At 38.1% G+C, this 26,006-nt stretch overlaps 1 protein-coding gene across 5 annotated transcripts in view; it reads right to left on the reverse strand.

The window, feature by feature from the left end:
* Positions 1-26,006, reverse strand: part of CTNND2 (catenin delta 2) — a 639,750-nt gene that overhangs the window by 23,420 nt on the left and 590,324 nt on the right. For 4 of the 5 annotated variants that reach the window (XM_054284531.1, XM_054284535.1, XM_054284532.1 and 1 more), the window contains 3 exons: positions 13,740-13,950; positions 10,381-10,465; positions 5,170-5,295 (listed from right to left, as the gene is read on the reverse strand). In XM_054284531.1, coding sequence (XP_054140506.1) covers positions 5,170-5,295; positions 10,381-10,465; positions 13,740-13,950 — 422 coding nt within the window. The remainder of the gene's footprint in view (positions 1-5,169; positions 5,296-10,380; positions 10,466-13,739; positions 13,951-26,006) is intronic. The other variant, XM_054284533.1, reaches the window with a different exon arrangement.

The raw sequence follows: 26,006 nt of genomic DNA on the forward strand, positions 1-26,006 counted from the left end.
ACTGAATTAACATGTACCAGCCATACTGAACACACACTTTTGACCTCCTTGTAGAACCCAGAAGGACGAGGATGGTGATGGTGCCAGTACGGCAACAAGGCTCAGGGTCACAAAGACACCCACTGCTATGCACTGACTATCCCAGCTCAGCTATTTACCTCTGAGACAGAAATATGCTGTGACTGACACAGGAATTAACTGATTTCCCTTCCCTCTGTGCTCCATGAGTGTGCTACTACTGCAAGTAAGAGTTCTAATGGTCTGATCCATTTGCACCACTGTTTGCAGCCATCCAACACCACCCAACAATCCTGCTCAAGTCTGCTGAGAGGAACCGACTTCCTCACCCATACTCTTAACTGCACATCTACTCTTGATCTGTGCCTGGACCTAGATATGCAAATATTAAGCATATAAGTTAATTAAATATGACATTTTGTTCAGAATGGTAGAAATCATATTCCTTGAATGACTTTTGGAGAAAAATACTGACATCAATTAAAAATAGTTTCTCTTTGCATGTATCTATAAAACACCTTTGAAACTCTTTAGGAACATGTCTGGATTTCTTTCAGTGTTGTGCATATGAATCCAGCTTAGCATTGTTTTCCATTAACTAATGGAAATTAGTTTTAAAACATTTAATACCTTTTTTAAATGGACTAAAAATGCTCCCAGTGCCAAAAGATATGTAGTTAATTTTCGTAGGTCACTATATTCTATTCAAATATTAAAATCCAATTTTATTCTGAGGTACCATACTTTTGAAAAAACATCTGTAGATGTGACCTATGCATAACCTTCTGGATTCTGGATGCCTCCTCATAGCTCTACCCTAAGGATATTTCAGAAACTTCAGTTATATAACTCCCTTCAGAAAGAAAGCTTTAACTTAAAGATACTGACTCCTGGGCTGCATTTTAAATTTTCTTTTCTTCAGAAAAGTTCAAACTTTCGGGACAGACTTTACACAAGTATGAGATTAAATTTCTCTCTTCTAAATCTGTACTTAGCAACCTTAGAGTGGGCTTGAGTTTTTAAGTGAACAATACCTCATCATTGCCTTATGAATCAGCTAGAGCTTACCCTGAGACCCAGCATCAATGCTGAGGATGCTTCAGTGTCACATATATATGGTGCATCCTAGAGGATTGTTTGGATAAACTTTGATTCTTTACTCATTTGTTTAGCACCTCTTGAATCTAGTAGATTTTGGATGAGAATGGTGCTAGCTTCCATGCTCTCCTTAGTGATTATCTGGAAGAATTACTGTGCAATTTGGTTGTTGAATTATTGCTTGCTACAATGCTCAATGCTAGAGGGAAGTACTATCATGCCCTTAGCACCCTCAGGGGAAAAGCAACAGTCAACTGCAGCTGTAGATACTTTCTAAGCACACAATTAGAACCATTAAGGTTTATTTCTTTACACATTCCCAAGGTCACTTTGTTTGGACATAGAATCACAAATCTCCTGAATCAGAAGGGACCCGTCTGTTGCAGACATCTTTTCATGAAAAATCCTTTCCTTAGGATTTTTTCTCCTGAGAAGCTGAGAGGCTTCAGGAACAAAATGTAAACAATGGTTATCTGCTGCTGTGGAATGCAACAGGTGCATCTGTGATTGGCCCATCTTGGATGTTGGCAATTAATGGCCAATCACAGCCCAGTTAGCTTGGACTCTCTGTCTGAGACACAAACCTTTATTATTCATTCCTTTCTATTCTTAGCTTAGCTAGCTTGTGAGATGAAACTTTTCTTTCTATTCTTTTTAGTATAGTTTTAATGTAATATATATAAGAAAATAATAAATCAAGCCTTCTGAAACATGGAGTCAACATTCTTGTCTCTTCCCTCACCTGAAAACCCCTGTGAACACCATCACACCCGTCAGAATCATCAAGTCCAACTCTTGCTCCTGGCACAGGATACCCCAAAGGTCACACCATGTGCCTGAGAGCATTGTCCAAACCCTTCTTGAACTCTGTCAGGCTGGTGCTGTGACCACTTCCCTGGGGAGGTTGTTCCAGTGCCCAACCACACTCTGGGTGAAGAACCTTTACAATATCCAACCTGTGGGTATTGTGGGCACCATACTTAAAGGCAGTGTCCTCTAAATCTACCCTGTGGTTGTGTTCAAGTTTTACATCAACACAGCCCACTTGTGTATACATGTACATGTATGTGTATGTACCACAAACACACAGATACGTTGTCCAACAGACACACAAGTATTTGCAAAAAAAAAAAAAAAAGAAAAAAAAAAGATCAATTGGTTTTGCTCTAATTCTGCTCAGTTGTCATACCTGATTTTTTAAAAATATCTCATTTATTATTGAAATAGTACAAGTAAGGGCAGGCCTGTTTTCATGAAACATGATGGCTGGTATTGAATTTTCAGTTCAGCCCAGACTATCTTAGATTGCTATTAATATTTTCAATATCATCATAGACATGGAAAATGTTTTAGAGAGAAACATGTAAATGCTGAAACATAACTAAAGGAATGGTAGGTGATACTGCATAGTAAAAACATCTTTGTTGAGGGCATCCTAAAAATTTGACTATGTAAAATGAGAAATTATTAAATTATGATTATTAATATGTAGTAAATTATGGAATCCATAAGGATAAATCATTTGAGAACATCTCCTTCCAACAACTGATGTTAAAACAAATAATTTTATACTTCTCCATGTGTTGTCATTGTGGTATAGGTAAGAACATGAATAGTTTGCATTGCAAAATGTTTTTTACCCTCTCTAGGCCATGCAAGGTATATTTTTATAATAGTAATCCCTTGCTATCTTTCTAGTACTGTTTGAAATAGTTAATAAACTCAAAATTAGAAGGACTACAAAAAAATTGAGATGATGAAAAGGCAAGGAAATCAGAACATATTCACTCGACGCTACTAGTGAAATGATAATTATGAGCATTAAAAGGAAATCAAAACAACATTTAGTTTGACTTAGCATTTTGTAACGTTTTTGTCTTTTTTTAAATTGTTCTTAAAAAAGTAGCCAAAAGATTTTGAATGGTAGCGCAGATAGGTGAAAACAATACATGTTTTGACAAAAGATGAAATTTTTCTTTCTCTATTTTTAAAAATTCAGGAGTGGTTTTTACATCACTTTTTTCCTGTGTGAATACTCCTGACTACTTCTGCATAAGCCAAAGAGTTTGCCTCTGTATGTCAGTTCAATTTATTTGCACAATTTCCCCTTTAGGATTCATGATTTTTCTCATGATATGTAAATTCCTATTGTGAAGACAAATAGGGTGCTATTCAAGCAGGCAATTGGCAATCAAAAAGTCAGAAATGTTAAAATTTTCTTGCCAAAGGTTTGAATGATTCTTATAAAAACAATCCCTGGGAAGGTTTATGCAATCAAAAGAGGAAGTAATTTAAATGGTGAGTTTATATGGTGATGCTGCCTAGGGAAAATTATGTTGAAAAAGTAACATCAAGGTAAAAACGAAATTCTAGACTCTCATATCACTGCTCACTGAAGAGGTTCTCGTGTCTCTAAGAAATAATGTGAAAAGATTATCATATTATTCTTTGCTCTGCAGCAACTACCTGTTATTTGCTGCAGAATACAAAATATGCCTTTGCTTTAATGATGACATTCTTCATCTATTTGCATGCATTGGGATAGGCAATCCTATCTGACATGAACATTGGAAAGTAATATTCAACATAAAATGTAGAATTAAGAATGCACACACACAAATCAGTAATGCTAACATTTTCTCTAGTAATGAATCCAGTGACAATTTCAGGATTCAGTAATTTGCAATACTGCCAGTTGATAAGAAGCCACATTTAAAATGCTCAACTAAAGGCAAATCACATGTTCCTTAAGAAAGAAAAAAACAAAAATATACATTTTTAGACTATAACTCTTTTGCTATATTGGTTATAGAATCTCTTTCTACTAAAATTAATCAGATGATAATTTAAAAAGGCCTGAGAGTATTTTACTTTGTCAAAAAATGTTCACATTTCCTTTATTTAAAGTCAAATTAGGACTTTGCCTAGTTCCTAATTAACAAAAGAAAGTACTGTAATATATCAGATGATGAAATGCTGGGTGTTTTAACTATATTCCTGTTAGCTAAAGATGAAAAGGATTTACCCTAACCTTGAAAGATATTTATGTCTGGAATATTTAAATGAGGTCTTCTCTGATGTCTTCTCTTTTCCAGGCAAACTCAGTACAAAAAACCAAAAAGATGAAAGAAATAGCATAGCTACTATGTTCTGTGGGGCCAGGAAAAACACGTAAATTCCAACTTCCTCTAAATATTTTATCAGAGATAATATACAGACACATATGTATGACTGTCTATATATGTGTATATATATAAATAGAAATATGTATATATATATATGTGTATATATATGCATACATGCATAATGCACAGACATAAACACAGTCATTCATGGACTTACTAGGATGTTGTGCAAATGCAGAAGGCGATTTGTTTTTGCCATAATGCCACAAAGCAGTATTTTATTATGGAAAGAAATATTAAAAAAAAAAAGGCCAGTCCAGCTAATTCTCTCTATAATTCTGTCTGAAGGAAACACATATTATCACTCTTAATATAGATTTTAAAATTCCCATTTTAAGAATCTCACTGACTCTTGGACACTGATTTTTCTATAGATGTGCCATTTTACCAGTACCTGGGATTCCCTTATTGAAACGTTCAGCCATTGCTTTTTTTCTTAAGAGATGTTGTTGTGGCAGAAAACAAAGCAATGTGCTTGATAAATTTAAAATGCTGTTGCAACATAGCGCTTATCAGCCTCCTTTCTCTTTGAAAGGTTGAGACAATCAGGAAAGGGATCAGAGAAATACTAGGAGGATTGTCAGGAAGTGGATTTAATGCACTTGTCCCTCTCATTGCTGTGTGCTGTCCTCAGAGAGAGCAGAGCTCTGCACACCTTCCTTGCAGGTACCCTGCTAAGTGAAGTGAGGCACTGTCCACCTAGACCCTACAGGGTTCAGTGAATTACACTGTGCAACTTAAGAACATATTCTCCAGTCAGGCTTTGTTACTTTTGATTCAAAGGTCTCCTGAAGAACTGCTTTGGGTACAAATCTCAGTATGCATGAAACACAACAATTCAAGACTGGTCAGCTGACAGCCAGAATACCTGGGTTGGGGAATAGATTCTGGTTTCTTGGCTCTGGGAGAGAGTATGCTGAGCGTGCCATGACCCAGAGTCGTGGGCTGGTGAAAATCCTCTGTCATCAGTCACACTGAAGCTTGGGGACGCCCACTGCCATAAATCAATCAATCAGTCAATCATTTATTAATCAGGTACTTGCATTTTCAAAGTTAATATAAAAATGGGCTCTAGACAATGCCTTCTCTATAATGATACTTTAGTTCATATTACCGAGGGGGGTTTATCTTAAATTAATTCATCCTTTTTCTAAGAGGGTGACATATTAATCTGAAAAAGCTTTTGCCAATTGTACAGAAATAAATTAAGCCCTGCTGAAAGATCAGCACTGCAAAGTACATATGCTCATGAATAATCTGAACACATGAATAGTTCCTTCAAGTCAAGCCACTATTTTTGAGGAATTATTATGCACTGGATTTAGAATTTAGATCTTTAATGTAAGGTTTAAGTTCTGCACAGACCTTTTCACTAGATAAATTTAACCTGAACCACCTTCCTTTTGGGGGATGTCTGACTGATGATAATAACCTTACCAGAAGAAAATCCAAATGATGTGTCCCAAGTTTACATGATTGGACATTGTAATTAACATTTTTAAAAGGTGAGTAGGTATATTTTATTTAAGAAAAGACTTTAGATTCTAAAAGTCCTTGAGACTAAGATTTTGAATTTTAATGCTGTCAATTTTCATGGAGCATTTATTCATAAAGGACTTCTCATAAAAGCCATCTTCTTCTTATTCTGAAAGTCACATGAAAATCAAGTCTTTTTCTATATCCACATGGCCTTAACTGCTAAGAAGACTTCAGGAAATTCTATGTATTTTTTCTAACCAATGACAGATGAGGCCATCTTCAGAGTGACTCCATTAAATGCCTATCACAAAAGTATCCCTGCTGTAAATGGCACAGTACAAGCTGAAGCATGACTGCCCTGAACAGCATCCCTGGTTTTCAACATTGGGTGCCATTTTTATTCAGATGGTAGACGAATGGGACAATCATTTCTAATATTCTGTGCAGAACAGAAACCTACCACAATAAACGGGAAAGAAAAATATTTTCTACAAATTCATCATGACCGCTACTTACACACTGGAAGACAGAGTAAGTGTAAACATAATGATAGAATGTAAACATATTTTGTTGGAGCCTGAGTGGTTAGGCAAAGCAAACCAATTACCAGAAAACATATTCTTCCTGACAGTTCCTCCAGCTCTTTAATACTACACACATTTAATGCTAATTGAAGCTTGTTTTTAGCTAATAAATTTTCTTTCATGTTAAGCTCATTCAGCACAACCCTTTTGCTCAAATTTCCTCATGTAATTTAACAAGCTATCTGTATTTAAGAGTAGTTGGTTATTTTCTTGAATACTGACATAGAAAAGAGTTTACCAGCTAATGGAAATTTCCTCTATTACAGACACACCTCTATTTTCTCAGCTGTCCCCAAACATTCAACCAGTGAACACCCGAGAGACTGGAGCAGGGACAGTGATACTGAGTCAAAAATAGGTGCCTTTAAAGAAGCCATGTAGCAGCTCTTAAGAGGCTAAGCATAAATAGGGCAGGATCTCTCATTCTGGATGCTGTAAGCAGCACTTATTTCTCCAGCTAACCCTATAATACAGGTTACCAATACACTTGAAGAGGAGGGGTGTACCAGGAGTCTGAAGCATAGGAACAAGCTGTGGGATACCTTCTGTACCTTGTTTTTCCGACGTGTTGAGGCACTGATCCACCCATGGGGCTTTGGGCCATGGGACCATAAAGGATGTGTGAAAATCAGATTTTAAGTAATTTAGATCAAACTCATGAAAACAAAGATAAATGATCATTTATGAATATATGTCTTGTTTGTAGAAAACAAAGTTTGAAAATGATGATACAGTCTTCGGGAAGCCATATTTCCTATACCAATGAAAAATGTAATCATCTTTCTAGAAATTAATCACACTAAATAATCTAATCACTGTCTATATGTGACTAAACCTGAACATTGTTTTCCTCTTGGTGGACTTTTTCAGACTAGATTTCTGTACCAGCTATTGCTTATAAATTAAGCAGTATTTCCAATGAGCTCTTGCATGATGAAGGACCTGCAACTTTTGGGGTGGCTGGCAACTCCTTCATTTGAAGATTAAATTAATTGCTTCCTCTTTGTCTGTTAAGCCTCCTTTTTTTTTTTTTTTTTTTTTTCTCTCTACAGTTTTAGGACCAAGAATATTTATGCATTTTTGTAATTTTTCCTTGCTGTACTGTGTTAGGATAGTGTCAACTCAACCACGTCAGGGAGCAAAGTTGATTTTTTTTTCCTCAAAGCACAAGCCTACAGAGGACTTTCCAGGACTACTGCCTCACTCACAGATCTGAAGGCTGTTTACTTTCTATGTCTTCTCCATGCCAGCCCAGCCTAAAGAGTCTGTGTGTCCCAGTAAAGACACAACACAGCTTCCATGACCTGGAAATCACTGGACACTGGACAGAACCTGCAAGTGCAGGGTACAGGTTGTGGCACAGCTTTGCAAACACAGTGCATAAGATATTGTGGACCTAAAGAGCATCCACACCAATCCCCAACTCTGGATTTCTGTCAGCGCAGTTTATCTTCTGCTGGCTGTAGGATGTTCCTCGCAATGTTGAAAATTAGAAAAATGAAAGAGGTTTTCATGTTTTGGTGATCCAGTCATACTTGGACTAAATATACTGACTGCTACTGTATCAGCAGTAAACATGTACTGCCTTCTTTGCCCATTAATACAAAGAATAATACTTCTATTCATTTTACAACTTCTTACTTTATTGAATATGTGAACATGTAGCTCTAAAATATACCACAATTCAAACTATTTGGTTATATTGTTTCTCAAACAGAAGATAAGTGTTGCTGCTTTCACTTAACTATAATGGGATGCTTGCAATTTCCTTGTATTACAATACAAAGTTGTGTCACTGTTGGCCAATTTTTTGAAAGCAATTGTATAGATACTTTGGTATATGGGAGCAAATTGCTGACGGTTATGCAATGGGATTTACCTGCACTTAAAAAAAAGGCTGGGCAAGTGCAAAATACTGCAAGTGCTGATCACATTACACTCTGTGTTCATTCATTTTTACTGGTACATATATATTTTAATGGGACAAAACAAAGATTGCAATAATCCAGTATCTTTATATTACATAAGTAGTGGACTATTAGTCTAATGCAAACTTCTCTAATTTTCCTATCATTAAACCATTGCCACTGCCTTCAAAACAATGGCTAAACTCAGACAGACAGCCTAAGTCAGCCTATTACATGCAAGTTTAATAAATATTATAATTTTATAAAGATTATTGTATGTATTTCAACAAAAAGGAGTAATTAAATTAACTATCTGAATGTTTTTATTAAAAGAAACCATATTTATACAAGGCTTAACAGCACATATAATAACATGTAATTAATATACAAATACGTAGCAGAGACTGATCTTCATTTTAAGATTTTGTGTAGGAGTTAAGTAATATAGATACTAATGCAATTCTCTTCCTGATATAATAGATGATCTGTCTGCCATGAGTGTCGGAAAGCTACCTCTAAAGTTAGCCTGCCCTATTTTCCATATCACAAGTATGCATTTGTGGCCATGGAAAATGCTGTTGTAAGCATGTAAGGTACTTAGCACCTGAGCATGCTTAGCATGTAAGTCCATCACCAGCAGTCACACCAGCAGCCAACAGTGTCCCTTAGGTAGCAGTAAACTCAGCAGCCGCACAGCACAAACATTATTACCTCCTGCATAGAGCAACCCCAGAAACTGCTTTTCCATCATGGCACATATATACAGACAGAAGCTTGGACATGAGCCAGATACTGTAAGAACCTCTAAGTGATTATGGTGCAGAACAGCTCAGCCTCTACAGTGCAGCCACCCACAAGCACAGAAGTCAGACTATGCACACTTCCAGTGTGTTACTGCCTTGGATCAAGAAAAGCCTGCTCATGTTCATTCCCACCTCTTAATGGGACAGTTGAGGACCAGCTTGTGACTTGGAACGTCTTCACATATGGTATCCCTAGGACTGCCAAGGATGACTGAAAATACTGGAAGTGAACAATGGGAGAGACTCAACAATCATCTTCCTCACTCCTCAGACTTGACACAAGCAGGGCTGAGGCATGCAAAAGAACAGCATTTCACACAGAAGGTCAGCTTCTGCCAGCTTGAGATTTGCTGCATACATTTCATGTAACTAAGCTATTTTCTTGCGCAGAATACATACAACACAGGCCACACACTGTGAACCTTCCCTACTTCACAATCCTTATGACTCAGCCTTAACTAGGGCCTGAACTGAAGATGCCACATGAAGTCTTAGCTTTCTCTGATGGGATTCCAAATACAAGTATCATTTACATAAGATGTGACATTCCAAGCAAGAAGACACAGAAGAACTAAATCTGAAGGCTGATACTCACACGGAACATAATTCAGTTTGGAAATATTCAGCAAGAATTACTGTAAATGTTTCCATTTACTAAGTAGACACTTGCATTAAAAAAGCTGTAAGGAATGTTGTTTCACAGTGTTATATTACTCTACTGCAATTAATTTCCAAGAGGTTAGCAGGCCTGTGGGAATGGCACGGTACTATGGACTCAACAGGCGAAAACCAAGTATATGATGCCACTGTCTGCTGGCTGATTAGAAACAAAGATACAGGTTTCTGCCCAGCTCCATATGGAGCTGGTCCCTAAGCACCTCTCCTTCAGATACTCTTGTTTACAATCTCATGAGGAAATTTGGGAGCTGAAGGGCTGGAAATCTGCTAATCTCCTCAGAAACACGAGGAGGCGTAAGAAAGACTGTTCTAGTAGGAGACCTTACGTACGTTTGTTCAATGAACAGAGGATTTCACTCTCCAGGGCTGTCAGATCCAGCACCTTTTGTATGAATTTATTTCAAAATCTAATTCACATCCACTTTTCACCACCACACACATTTTCAAAGGGCATTTTAATGTAAAAAGTAGAAGTTAAGGAAAAAAAAAGAACGCCAAGTATCTGAAACTTTAAACTCCAAGTGAATTTCCAGTCACATAAACAAATATTTTGGTCTAAAGTCTCTCAGCCCCCAAATTTGGATAACAGTATGAAAGATGATAAATCTAGAAAAAACCCAAGCCTTACCTTCTTGTAGAGACTTCTCAGGTCTCTGTACTGCCACATACTATTGAGGACCTGAGATGCTGCTTTCACCACTTTAGGCGAATGCCTGTTACACATGTACATTTAAAAAGGGAGAGAGAGAGAAAAAAAGAGTGAGAAAGAGACTGTTAAATAAAGGACACCATACATTCCAGTTTTCAGATGCATTGCTACAGATTTAAACTTTTCCATTTCTCACAAATGAAGCGTGTTTCAAGTATACTGTAAGATCTTTGCCTGGCATCTTGGAGACCAAGGTGTTTTTAGGCAAGGGCAAGATATCTTATCTCTATAGTATTAATCAATTAGTGAGGGGGAAAAAACTTTTGCATCTCAGAACACACAGGGATTTCTGCTGAGAGCATAGTAAGAGGAACAGGAGGTAACAATTGGCAAAATTGATGAGGACCCAACTGGCATTATGTACATCTAAGACATGCTACAACTTTTGGCATAAAGGACAATGAGACAGAACAGAATTTCTTTCTTTGCAAGCTGCTGAACTCTAGCTCAGCACAGTCTGCTCAACTCATTTAGCTCCTCTCAGTAGTGGCCAAAAGAAACTCCAGATGAGTGATAAGCACTGGTTTTGAAATGCAGAGCCAAGATACAGAAATACAACTGATTACAAAGTTATGATAAATTTCATTAGGAATCCAAATGTGGACTAGGATTTTGCTCACACCATTATCCTTTAATGACAGGAATACAATGGGGTGTTGAAAACCATGTAACTTCACATGGTATTTCTCTTCAGAGAAGTTTTGAAAGAAGATCCAAACTATGGTTACAATCAGCGGATGTCATATAATCCTGCTGGAATAGGTAATTTAAAAATCTAAAAAATAAAAAACCCAAAACAAAAAGGGGTCAAATAGAAAAGGACCAGGAAGCTAACCCAGCCCATTAAGGAAGCATACATTGTGCAGGATCAAAAATACACATAGAACAGTAGATTGCTAGAAAACCTTGCAAAGGCCAAAGTCCAGAGTGAGGATTGATGGAGTCTGGGGGAGTCATTGAGGTGATTTATGTTTTACTCAGAGGAGGTATATGGTTTGAAACATCAAAGACAAACCAGAAGACCAGCAACTGCTGGTTTGGGCAGAGGCCAGGCTTTGGTTCATTCTGTGACTTCTGAGAAGAATCACTGGTAGGCTGACGTGCAAGCTGGTAAAGCATTGTTATGACACAACTCATACATTAATACAATTCCCTAGTAATTTATTTGGTGCTTTTTTCCCACTTCTATTCCATTTCTCACTCAGAGTAGAGCAGTAGGTGGGTAATTGGTGAGTAAATGGGGTTTTGAAAAGCCCTTTCAAGCATAATTGTTTTTATTATACTTCCAGCTGTACTGGCTAGTAGGGTGCTGATAAGCATGGAGTAACCAGGAAAATAACTGTGCCAACCACTCCATGAGTAGTGAGGAGAGACAGGAGCTATGTGAAGCTGATATGGGCTTGGACAATATAAATAACCTTATGAACACCAGTTCTCTCATGTGGTCATACAGAGAGGCTGTTCAAGCCCTGGGCATATTCCAAAGGCTATCAGGGCCAGACTACTGGCACTAACACATACCAGGATGCATGGCCAGTTCAGTTTCCTGCACATTCAGAAGCAGTTGCTTCATACTGGACAAAATGACTTCATGCAGAAGTGATTTACTGTATTAAAGTGAGCATGTCAGAATTTTCTATCAGTCCAACAACTGGCAATTTCGGTTTTCAAACAATGAATTACCTGTAAGACACCAAACCAACAGCACACAGTACTGACACTTCTGAAAGCTGAAAAATGGAACTTTTACTTAAGATGGGCATTTGCAGCACTGTGTGCTGACAGCTTTTCTTGTTCTAGAACTGTGTAACCTGTAAAAATAATAATACGGGACTGCAGGTCAAAGTACTTGAGAGGAGGGATACATATTACGACTTGGAAGGGCATTTGGGAATTACTCTGCTCTAGATTAATTAGAAATAGATGTCTTTCACAGTTATGAGATATATTCAGAAAAGGAATTATGCCCTTCTATCCTCCTAAAACTGCCCATGATACTTCAAAAATTCCAGACTCAAGAGGTATTAGCATTGTTTACCAGATAATGAACAGGTAGACAGATGCACTATTCGGAGGAAATACACATTGAACTTAAGAGAAATGGATATGAACCTGCTTGCAATGTCAGTACATTTGATCTAGAAAATAGAAATAAAAAATTTAGGTAGATTCAGTAATAACAAACCGCAAATATAAATAAATTGGCAGAGCATGGGGAGCTCCCACAGCTCGAATCACATACTTGGTCACACTACTTTTTACGCCTTACAATTTGAATGCAAGAATGTTTCAATAATGAATTTGGTATGAAAGGAAAAGGGTGACAATAGAGGAAAAGAAATGCAATTAAATTATATTGGCAATGCTCCGATCACAGAGGCGAGCATAAGTTCTCATACCAAATGTAGGGTGCATAAATCTTTCCTTCAGGTTGTGGCCTGGCTTTGTGGGGCTCTTTAAGAGCTCTGATGCTGCAGTAGGCTGTGTGATGACAGCTCCGAGTAGCTGGACTGATGGGTTTTGTACACTACAGTGAAGGCTTTTTGTTTTCAAACTGCCATAGTCCCATTGCACTATACTTCATCAGCTTGACAAATATGAGAACCAGGCTATCTGTTTTAGGCAAAAGAAGGATAAAGAGTGAACTCTTTGTGAAGAGTGTGTACATAGCCAAACAGACAAGATGAAACTGTAGCTGTTCTGAAAATGTCACAGTTGTGTGCAAGACATTTTTTTGCCTCACAAAGCAGCCTAAAGGCTCTCTCATAAGCAACCAGTCAGAAAATCCATGGATCTACTACCAAGCTGGTGGCAGGGAAAAGGGTGCTGTGAAGAGGGATGGTGACTTTACATTCTTCACTCCTAGATGAAGAGAAGCAGTACCAGAACTGTGGTGAGGTCCTTCCTTTCAAAGGACCCCTCCACCTGTATGTCACTCCTTGTGCAGGGTGCAATCCAACCACTGTGATCCCTAATGTTTACTGGGATCTTCTGCAATTTCTTAGAGGTACGGGTTACTGTAGATAATTACTTTTCCTTAAAATGCATATGGACTGCACTCCCTGCACTGAGGATGGCACATCAAAAATAAACCAAAGCAGAGGGAGACTTTTGGTATTGGCATTGTCTGTTTCTTGTCACCCTTCGCACTGGGCCACGTGATATCTGTTGAAACTAAAGGATTCAACTTGCGATTGCGCAGAGAAGGCAAACACATTCAGGACTAGTAATAACTGCTGCAGAGGTTAAAAAGGTGCAAGGTGATTTGCAAAACATACTTGTCTCCTTTACTCTTAGATATGCCAACCAGTTTCTCAATGCCGCCTGCGTCCCGTAAGGCCTTGGCATTCTCCATGTTTTTAGTGATGACTTCGTGCAGAGTGCAGCAAATGGCAGTCACGGTGTCATCAGACATGGCCTTGCTCGCTGAGCTGTTGCTGTTGTTAGCGCCTGGCAGTCGGTGGACCAGATCCCTCATGGCATACTTGCCTTTGTTGAAAGAAAACGAAGGGACAATTCAGAAGATACAGCAATAAAGGGTGAGGGAGCAGTACAGGGAAAACACGCAAGACTAACAGCACCATTTGCATCATCGCAGGTAATTTAACTGGATACTGATGTTAATTTGGAGCAAGTGATATTTACATGATTGCACGTTCAAGCATTTCACACATTACAGACTCTGTTAATACTTCCATACTGCATCAGAGGCTTCGGATATGGCCACATCACACCCGTAAGAGAACGGAACTGTGACGGTAAGGCCAAGTATACGCACAAAGATAATCTGAATACCACAATTCACACAACTTGGCAAGTCCTCATCTCCCAACAAACAACTCACAGCTTGTTACCATAAACTGAATGTGCATCAATTGTTAAAACCACAGCAGTGAATGCAAACCCAGTGATGTTGTTATTTGCAAAAAGGTCTTCTCTGAAGACTTCTCCCCTGTACAAGGTTAATTCTAATCTACATGCAACAATTTAAATGGGTTTAGTGGTGTTTCTTAGACTGTATTGCTCAAGAGGATGCCATCTTTTTCACACATCCTTAGTTGTATGCATGGTACTGGCCAAAAAAGGAGTCTTTCTAACATCTATTCCAATCTGGCATTTTGCAAGGATTTCCTGAATAAAACACCAACCTCCACAACTTAAAGTCTCCTCAAATGAAAAGAATTTTTAAAATGGTCACATAAAACATTTAAATAAAAAGAAATTCTGTATAAAATGTTGGGCTTGATGATCTTTTCAACCTAAGTGATTCTAAGATTATTATAATTTTTTTCATGCTTAAATAAACAGATTTCTTTTTCAAAATTGCACCTAAAAGTCATGTAGTGCTTGTGAAAATAACAAAAAATCAGTTTCTGAGAATCTATCTATCTATCTATCTATCTATCTATCTATCTATCTATCCATCTGGCAGGATTAGCAGCACAGATACACCAGATATATGGCAGCACAGATACACCAGAAGCCTCACATCAGTTCTAGAAGATTGTTATTATGGTGACTGCTCAATCCTTCAATGTGATAAAGAGAAGATCAGAGAAGGTGAAGGCCTGATGAAATTATTACTGAGGTCAGTGAAACAACTCTGAATCACCTTCAGTGCAGATGTGCTAAGAATTTGCATACAGCAATCACCATGAGTGTTTCATGCAGGATGAAAAGGACAGGAAAATTGGGAAATATAAACATAATTAGTAATCTAATCTACATTACATTTTGTGAATGATCAGGTATGATTATTGTATATAATATGGTAATTTAATCAGATTTTTTTGATAACTTAAAAATGTTTACACTTAGTGTTTATGCATACTTATTAAAAATCTTATTTTTGAATTCATAAATTCAGTTCTTTGTATCCATATCTGAAAGCAGAGGCAAGAGGAAAAACACATCTTTTAACTATCAGATATTGAATCATTTTTATTTCTCACAGTTTTGCCTGATGTGGTGGAACTACAATCAGTCATTTGAACAGAATATTCATAATGCATATAAAAACTTAAATCTCTGTACTGAACTGTTAAAGATTATCAAATAGATTTTTGTGGTAATGCGAAGTGTTAGAAAATACTCAGTCTATATTATGTAAAAACATTCCTGATTATAAAAAGCATTAGACTGTGTACAAAATGTGTACAGTAGGATTTGAATCTTTCCAGTGTGCTGCAATACAAATACAAATCCTGTCCTCAAACATTTTTATTTCTTTGAACTTAATATTTAATTAACTTGCACTGTAATGATTTTAAGCAATATTATTAATATCAGATGTAGAACAGTTTTTAGCACTTCTTTCTCTTTCAGAAATGATTTGTTTGAGCAAACTGAAAATCTTCCTTTTCCCCACACATTTATGAAACAAACTGCAGGAAAGTCTGAAATGCTATTTTCACCTGCATCTGGTCAGTTCTGTGGAACATGAACACATTAATAGCTGTATATCACTTACAGTGAGTACTTCAGTTTGCAACACATATCAAATTAAGCTGGTGTTTCAAAAAATAAACTATCACTTGATGTAGCTTTTCCTCCTCCAGTGCAGTGTCTGCCACTGGTTGGGAATAAGTACAAGTGGATAAATCAGATCAGTGAGACTTTTCTGCTTTACTCTGTGCGCACACCCAGACTAGACCAAGATTCCTTTTTCTTTTTGGACCTCACTTAAATTGCAAGAGAGCATCTCAGCACCTCAGTCCTCTAGTGGAATCAGTTCATGATGATAATTTCATTAGCAGCCAAAGATTACATCCCAGAACAGTGGATGTAAGGAAATCTGGATGGCTGCCCCAAGCAGATTTCTTTCCTGGAACTGGTCTAGTATTCCAGGCAGTAGTATTCACACCAGTACACATGCCTAGACATGCAAGATGATTCTCACAACAAATAAAGGCTTTGGAGCTATCAGGGAAAGCTCAGTTGGAAAAACTTAACAGACACAATCAAGCAGGTTATAAGCATTCTGGAAATGCCAATGCTCAGCAGTTCTAACATTTCTGCTGTGCACACCCTTCAGTAAGGCACGAGAAGAACAAGTCAGCATTAAATAGTTCAAAACAATAAAACAGGCATTTTATACATAATGTGTAACAGTGGGATAGTACAGCATTCCTAATTCTGAGCAGTTGTAGTAATTCTAGCCCAATATTACCATTCAATTCTTAATCACAAGCATATTTAAAGTAAAATATATTCTGAGTGGGTTTGGTAGGATTTTTAAATTGCTTTCCTCATCTTTCTCCCCCAAGAATTGCATCAAATTTAGCCTTTGGATAGCAAGTACCAGAAGACTCACATTTTGTAGATCTAAAATCTAGAGGCTGTATTTCATCTGTGGCAGCTGTGCAAGCTGGTGTCCAGTTTGGACACCTCCCTACCAGAAGCTGTAATGCCAATGCCAGCCCCCTTGCCAGGAGCTGCCTGTTGGGGATACAGGCCTCCCTCCTCTCCCTGCCCTGTCCCCAGGAGGCAGCAAAAGGCAGAACTGCTGCTTCCAAAAAAGCTGCTCACCCATGTGGGTACAGCAACTGACCACAGTCCAGCAGGCATCATAGTCAAGGACAACAAAATGTCTTTCCAGAGGTTCACCAAACACAGGTGGCACACCAGCTGGAAGAAGGAGGGAGTGGCTGAGCTACAGAGTTGATCCAAGTCACTGTTTACGTTGGTCTTAGAACCTATTAAGGAGTGTAACTGTTAGTCCATTTTCTGTGGTTTAAGTACTTCAAACACTGTGTTAGCTATGTAAAAATGTACTGAAAAAGCAGGGAATTTGCTTTAATACAGAATTGGGCCATGAAATTTGAAAGTCAAGTATATATAAAGTACGTTCTTTATATTGCAAGAAGTTTTTCTAAAACTGTACATATAGTTAGTTAATAAATCTCTGTAGGACATGCACAGAAAAAAACCCCATTAGTTATTGGTTAATTTCTCTTATCTCAGTTATTCTCCTACTTCTTCACTACAGACATGAAGAAGAGTCATGTTTTCTACCACCAGCTATAGAAGAAACCTTGCTCTACAGTGGTGTGAAGGTGAAGTCCTCCCACAGGTACTGTTGCACCAGCCCAACACAACTGCGATCCCTGACTTCTGCACTGGTGTGTGTTACATTCTGCAGAGCATTTGCACTTAGAAGTTTGTTTGTCCATGTTAGGAGCCTCTTCTGAAAGCAGACTGAAATGTGTAATGGAAACCAGTTTTGGAATGTCAGCAAAATGTTATTTAGCACTACTGTTATCTAGCACCACTATTATCTAGCACCACTAGTAGGAGAGCTGAGCAATTCAGCTTGCAATACAAGAAGCCTCCCTGAATGGAAGAAATGAGAACTGATGGGGATGCTGGGAAGAGAGGCAGATGTGTGTGAGGATTATATTAAAATTAAATAGCCTTGTTAATTTTCATTAGGGTCCACGCAGAACTACTTTAATCTACAAACAAATTGATTTTTTAAATTTATTTTTTGTATTTGAACAACATTACACACTGTAAGACCCAAAACTGATTTGAAGCTTTTAAAGAGGATTTACATAATATGATTAAACATAGCCAACAGCTCAACAAGGAAATATGAAAATGTATTTATTTGTCCAATTTTACTCTTAAAGGAAGTAAGAAAGACATACAATAGACATAATAGGAAAGGGGTTATCTTGTGGGTGCTTGGAAGAGCATTTTTCTGATACTATACATTTAAAAGTTATTTTTCTAAGATAAGACATCCATCATTTTCATATTAAGAAGGTGATTCATCTAGCACCATCCACTAAGTCTTTGACTGTAAGAGGATAGCATCTGCTTATTATTTCAACAATGAAGATTTAATGTCTTTTCCTTTGCATGATAAAAGCCTCAGCACCTTAATACCTGCCTCCATTACTTAATTCAGGAAAATTTTCACATCAGAGGATCAAATAACTGTCCTAAGAATGATTCTGCCCTCAGAGCCAAACAGCAGAGCAAACTATTCTTCTGGTAGATTAAACCAGAGCAAAATCATCACAGATAAGGTTCTACTTCTGGAAATACTTTCCTAGTACTGCCTTGAGACAATTTCACTGCTGTTGTAACATTGTTGAAACCACTTCCATTTTCACTCATCTCTGAATAATGTCTTTGACACATTGGCAAATTTATTAAATAGTTGTGACATGGTTCCTAGTTTGAGAGTACAAGATTAGGAAAACTGACCTATTAAAGAAACAAGACGCCCCAAACAGATATTAATTCCAACACAGACCCCTGTCCTAGAGATAGATCTTTTTCAATAAAAGTAATTGTTCACTATTCCTCCCCTCCAAAGATATCCATTAATTCATATAATGTAGCTAGCTAATATAAAAATGGCAAAATGCCACCGTACTTTGTTGTAAAGGCACAGATATTCTATCCCAGAACTACTGGTGCCTGTATGTCAGAATATATCTGAATTTTGTTCTCTTCATGCTAACATGTGCACTCCACTTAGACTTACGTCGGTTTGGGGACTTTCACCACCCCTGTATTTTAAATACTACTCAACTTCAGTGTTTCACAGACTTATGGAAAGAATATGACTGGGAAAGCTTTTATTATTACTTTCAATCATTACTTAAGAAATATGCCAAAACTGTCAACTTAATTTTTATGGAACCGATTTTGGTCTTAAGTCAGTGTATTATTCAACTGGTAGTCTAATAAATTAGAATGTATTCATCACATGCCAGCAGTGGCAAAAACACAGCTATATTTGATGATTCATTCCTGCGCTATGCTTTCCCTGTTAGATACCACTCTTCTAAGTGTAATACATTACCACTACTGGCACCTGTGGAGCACCTGGAACTCCCTCAGAGTCCAGCTGTCCGTGCTCCAGAGGAGCCCTGTGCGTACTCTGAACACTAGAAATTTTCTAGTACATACTGAGGTGCAAGAGCCCATAAAAAAAAAGAATGATTATGCTTATTGCAATATGTAGCAGACTCTGGTCTTGGACAATACAAGTTAAGTTATAGTGTAGGCATCAGAGCAGCAGTCAACCTCATGACATTCTGGAGGGTAAAGGTGTGTTAGTTTGCATAAGGAGATTTTTCTATCACCAGTGAAAGACTCAAGGGAGAAAACTTCCCTGAATTTTAAAGACAAAATAGGCTAAGAGATAAGAAATGCTGTCATACTGGGTCTTAGAGCCAAACACGTGCTTTTTTTCAGGCAGAGTTGGAAGCAAGCCCAAAAAGATGAAGCAGGGTAATGCTAGAGCTGCTGAGCCAGGAGTAAAGGCAGCAGATGGAAGGAGACACAAACCTGTATCTTTGAAAGCAAAAAAAGACTGCAGTACTGAGGCTGAGAGACACTTGACCCACTGAGTAAATGATTACTCCTCAGACTTTGGGGAGCAGCAGGAAAGGTGAGCGAAGAGTAAGAAAAAATCCACCTTATGAAGCAATGTTGGTTTATAAAGGTTTGTAACCTTTTGAAAGAAGGTTTATAAAAGAGGACAGAGCAGCACAATCTGAAATAAGGGTCATCAGCCAGCAGAAAGTTTAATGCCCTCTTGCTCACTACTAAATGACATGACTGTCTCCAGACAGGCTTTCCACTGCAACCACTGAGCCAGTGACTTTGCCCTCCACCTGACTCTGTAAGACACAGTCTGTGGCAGTGCCTGCTGCAGGGTACCCTGCATGTGAGGGACTGCAAGTTTGCAAACAGCAATGCTCTCTTCCCTCTCTCTGGGGTCCCTCATTTGACGTGACTTCAACTGTGGACAGAGCAGGTTTGTGATACTCCAAGGTAATGTCCACTGCCAAACCCCCATGTCCTGGCCTGTGCTGGCTCATGGTCTGTGATGCTGCTCAACATAACACATCTGTTTCTTATTCCTAGGACCACTGTGCATGAATCGTTACTGGAAGAAGAAAGTGGAAAAACCCTGGAGCAGTAGGACTGAAAAGCATGCCCCAAATAGCATGAGGCCCACCACTTCTGCAAGTGTCAGAGAATGGATGATTCTGGATCACTCTGGGATGGAAGTGTAAAAAAAGATCAAACCATTTTCAGGTAAACACGGGGAAATTTATGTGTCCAAATAGACGGGGGCAATGTGGTTTCAAATTCCCTTGGATACCTGAGATACCTGCACAGTTAGTAGACCTATGGAAGACACACAGCCTTCTGGAAAAGCACATGTAAACAAAATTAGATACCCTTTGGTCTTTAAAGTTTAATGCTTATCTCTAGGCACCTAGATATCATTCTCAATGTTTGACCAAAAATGTTGATTAGGTATTCAGGTTCTTTTAAGTGACATGCACAAACATTTGTAACCTCTGGCACTTCAAAATAATTGCGTATTGCACTACATAATGGGAATTGACTATAGTACTGCAATTATCCATATCCAAAAAAAACTATCACCTCAGCTCAATCATTTATAAAGGAAAGAGTGATGAGTTAACTTAAACTGGTTTTAGTAAGCAGCTTAAGCCTTATGGGCTGGAAGCCACTCTTTTAGCTGCTCCACATTAGGCATAACTTGCCAATTAAGTTGGGATAATGAGTACTTTGAGCTAGAGAACAATACCAGATATAATTTCCTTGCATTTTTTTTTTAATTTTAAATTTTAAGCGTCTGTAGAGATACATTATTATTTGAGAATAAAGAAAGAATAAAAACCATTACACACACATGCCCTCCTGTGCCCCCAAGGATCCAGGGGCACTCTGCTGATGGCTGCTGAGACTGAACAAAGAATCAGGTGGAGGTCTCAGATTCCCTCTTCACTTCAGGTAAGTGATACACACTTTCAGGTTTTCACCATCTCTGATGACAAGCAGCAAGATTTCCAGACGTAAGATTGGTATTTGGTATGGACCACAACAAAGAGGAGCAGTATCTTCCCAGATGCATTATATGTGATGTATCAGTCATTGGTTTTCTTTTTTAAAATCTTTTTTATCAAGAAGAAATTCAGCCATCAGCAGTGTAGCATATAAAGCCCTATAGGGAGCAGGAATAGTAATCTTTTACAGTTTTAGGGAAGAAACCCTTGAACTACCACAGAGTGATGAAAGCATGTAGAACACCAATAACTGCGTGGCAATGTCAGTTGAGATTTGCTTGTAAAAGAATCAAGTATCTAAAAGGGTAACCAATATAGAAGCTTTTTTCTTTTGAAAAAGATTAAAGATGTTGGTAATATATTTTGCAAAAGGTATGAGGAGAACAAGGAATGACAAAGGGCACATCCATAACAAGGATGAAAGAGCAGCATGTATAGAAACTATTAGCATTGCACAAAGACAAAAGAGAAGCATTTTGGTATTTGGAACCTGAACATGCCATGGGAAATCACAACTGGGTGCAGTGCAATCACTGCTTTTCAGCAATATGCTTTCTCAGACCCTTCAAAGATTTTCTTTCCTGAAACAGCATTTTCACCCAGTTACCAGCTTCTCTGAAGCTTCTCTTTCTGCTCCCAGAAACATAACTTTTCCATTTCTTATGTTTCCTGCCTCCCTCTGGCTGATTACTTTTCTTGTGTTCAACTCATTTTCTCAGGGCTACACCCTCTTCCTTCTATTACATGGCTAATAATTTTTCTTCCTTGAGCTGCATCTCCTCGAACCTTTGAGTTTTAACTGTGAAGTTTTCATTGTCCTTTGCCATATCTTGTAAATCTCTGCATCTGCCTTGTTTGCTAAGCTTTTCCAATCTCTCCTCATTTTGGTTTAACTACCTACACTTTGATGGTCAGCTAGATGTTGCTTTTGTCACACCCCTGCATTCCCAGTCCCACCCCAACCCACCGCAATCTCACGCTTTTTAATGTTCTGAACTAAAGGACATTTTAGCTAGTTTGCAAGCACAGATTCTAGACTCAAAGGTACCAGTGTGTTTAAATACTATTGCTCTTGCACTACCCTTGTTGCCTCTCTTGTATATCTCAATTCCACAGGCAGCTATTTGATCTCCTGTTACTTCTAATATTGATTTTACTCCTTTCTCAACAGCACCCCATATTCTGGTTGTCTCCCACACAGCGAGACTACAGATATTCACACTTTACACCACCAGTTATTGTAAAAACTACAGACTGAAGAATTCCCAGGGCTCTTTGGCTGACCATAACCTGCTGATTCACATTCTAACATGTGCTTTAAAGGCTAGATGCATGTCTGCTCTTTGCATGCAGAAGCCCTTCAGCTGGCTCTACCAGAGGTAATGCCGAAGGTCGAGCACTGCACTGAGACCCTGCTGAACATCTCTGCCTCCTCCATCTTTGCTGCTGTCCTTTTGGCAGTTTTCATGGGATGCATGCTGCCTGCCATGTGGATTTCTGGAGAAACCAGATGTCCTTCAGGGCCGTAAATGTCTGCAGCCAAACAGCCAGAAGACTAATCCTGAAATGGATTTATGTGTACCGTGGCCAAATGGATTTTCTGTTTCGTAACAACACCTCTCACCCAGCGCAGTGGATGGCTTCTGCTCTGAATGTTCACCCACGTATCAGCAATCCTCCCTCTCATGCTGCAGAAGCGAAGCAACCATCAAACACAACCCAACTCAAGGGTGTGCTCTCTGACTTGCAATCTGCTTTATGAAGATGAATTTGGGAAGAAGTGCAAGCATTAATTTGTTGACTGTCTCACCCATGCTAGGACTATAAAAATGAGTCAGTTCAAGTTCAGCATGACCTGTCTAATTATCTGCTGACCTGGTATGCCAAACAACTGCTGGGTCCACAGAAGGAGAAAAATATCCACTAATAAGATTCTATTTGTCACCCTCAGCAGTGAAGAAAGTGGCATTTTTTTAAGGCAATCAGAGGTATTGCTACTGTTCTGCTGCTTCTGCTCTCTTGGCCAGAAAAAAGGATTTGAGTGGTTGCTTTGGCTGTGTCCCTTGCAGACTTAGCTCTGGAGCTTGTCTGAGAACAAAAATGACAACCTCAGGCTTAATTGTTGTTGGATCCAAGGAATTTATTCTTGCATGTTTGGGTTTTATATCCAGACTGGATGGAGTCCATGTGTGCAATAACTCAAATAATTTCCTTTCTAATTAATTTTGATTGCATTTCCTGCCAGGTATACAAACTAGAAAATGCGTGGAAAGGAGCTGTGAGCCTACCTATTGATTCAGGTAGTGCAAATACATCCAATTAACCAGCTCCTTTACATGCCAACAGAGCTATTTCTTGTTTAGACTGCACTGTCATCTATCCTTTCATCTTTCCACTAGCCCAAGGTAAAAAAGATTCTGCAAGGGAAGTGATTCCTCAGTTTAATTGCTGTAGGCTAAGTTTTCTGATTACTGGAGCTGGTTTAAGTCCCTTGCTATGCTCTCCCCTGCTCCCTGCAGAGAACAGAGCTTTTGGAAAGCTAAATTTTTTTAAAAATATAGTCATTTAATTAATGCAATGATTAATCAGTGATGCTAAAATGCTTTGAAGAGAAAAAGTACTATATGAGAGTTAAGCGGAATTTTAGTTTTATCTGCATTATTTTCAGAGATAGGATAATATTTTGGTAATAGTCTGATTCAAGGGACTTCAAATTAGGGCATAATGAAGAAATAAAAATGCTATCTATTTTTGGAAGAGTAAGTTTAGGCTTCCAGATCTATAGCCTGATCCAACACCCATTGAAATTAATGAGCCTGTCTACCAACGTTAAAAGGTATGAAATTGGATGCAGAAAAAAGTAGCTTTTCTTTTTCACTTTGGTTTCTATTTTGTGTCCAAAACAGAGCAAGATTCTGACAGGGGCAGGCAGAGGAAATTGCAACTAGACATTATCCTGCTTTAAGTGTCCATGAAGGAATTGCAATTTATTTGCTACTCTTTTCTGCTTCTTTACTTGCGCTAGAATATTGCCTGAAACTCAAGAAGAAATTTGTCCCCATGGTATGGTCTGAAAGACTGATTGTTTTTGCATGCTTTCATATACAACACCATGGTGAAAACATGCAGATTCTTTTACTTCACATTAAGAGAAATAAAAGAGATCCTCATGATCTTCTCTGTTATTAAAGGTTAAATAAAAAGCATAGATGTAAATGAATTAGCTCAATAAAGAAAAATCTTGGTAAAGTGGTAGTGTCTTTTGAGAGCAACTCTTCCAACAGACATCAAAACCACTTCAAGTCATACTGCAATGTTCATCTGTTTTGTAATTACTTCAGTGTTCAAATATTTCTTAAGTCATCACCATGAAAAAGCTACATGGAATAGTCAGGATAATTAATCATGATGGCATAACAAATCTGAGGATATTCATGAGCATTTCACATTGTTTTACTGCGCACCATAAAATAAAATAATTTATATTTCAGTTACAAAATACAGGTTTAGTTTCTAAGGCTCAGTGAAATCATACACTAACTTCACAGATTTCAGTGGCTGGGAGAAGGACATAAGGGAAAAGAACAAGTCACAAACACCATCAGAAAAAGTGATGGGTGTTTAAAAATTATTTTTTAAAACTTTAAAGACAATCCATGAATGGGTGAGAATATAATACAGTATTTGATTTTTTTTCCTTGCAATTTGCAATTGTTAGCAAATACCTCATGGAAACAATGTTCATCTGTTGAACTACTAATGTATCATTATAACTAAACCAGACCATCCAAAGGTCTGCTGGGGTAATGAAGCTATAAATACATTTATTAGAAACAGGGCCTCTCACATTACTCATGTAGAAAGTGGACATGCAGTTGGTTCTACAGATATTTTTAGAGGTCAATTAATTTTGCAAATATTACTAATGTTCTGACTCAGTTAAATTCCTGTTCCCTACAGTGTTTTACAGCCACTGGAAAAGAGCAAACTATATTGTAGTTCTATATTTTAAATCACCTAAAGCTACTGCAATATAAGTACAGTAAGTGAATACAGTAATTATGTGAGAAAGGATATGTACAATGTAGAGTCACAGTAGGTTCTGTGTTCTCATAGGAAGGCCAAAAATGCATCCAATCACCTTCTTTAACAAATGAGCAGTATATTATTGTTTTGACTACAACACTAATAATTCTTACATTTCTCATAAAAAAGTTTCTCAGCTCTTCTAAGACATACAGCTCATTTTCAGTTGTGTTTAAAGAAATTATGTCAAACAAATCCTAGTCCCAACAGATCCATCAGAGTATAGATCTAGTGGAGCACAGTTCTGTTTGTGATTCCTCAGGAGGTGGGAGTCAAACAGTTCATAACGTGACTTGCTTTTGGGTTGTGCTACTGCAGATCCTTTCAAAGTAACAGCTCCAGGCATCACCTTCAGGCTAGGAGCTGATCAAGCCTTCTCTCTAGTGGCCCACAAAGAAACCTTGCCTCCAGACACCCATTTGAGGTTGCTCAGCGTCATTAAACTGCTGCTTTTTTAACCCAAGTCACAGCTGCTCACCTATAGCTCAGTAACACATGGCAGGAGGATTCTCAGGACTGTGTACCTACTCAGTTTCCTTTTCTTATCTCCATGGAGATGCAGTTGGCCACATGGCAAGAGTTAGACAGTCCATATGTTAAACTTGTTATGCTGGG

This window comes from Melozone crissalis, unplaced genomic scaffold (assembly GCF_028551555.1).
Source record: "Melozone crissalis strain CALT ecotype California unplaced genomic scaffold, PUWL_Pcris_2 ptg000042l_1, whole genome shotgun sequence".
Taxonomy (NCBI): domain Eukaryota; kingdom Metazoa; phylum Chordata; class Aves; order Passeriformes; family Passerellidae; genus Melozone; species Melozone crissalis.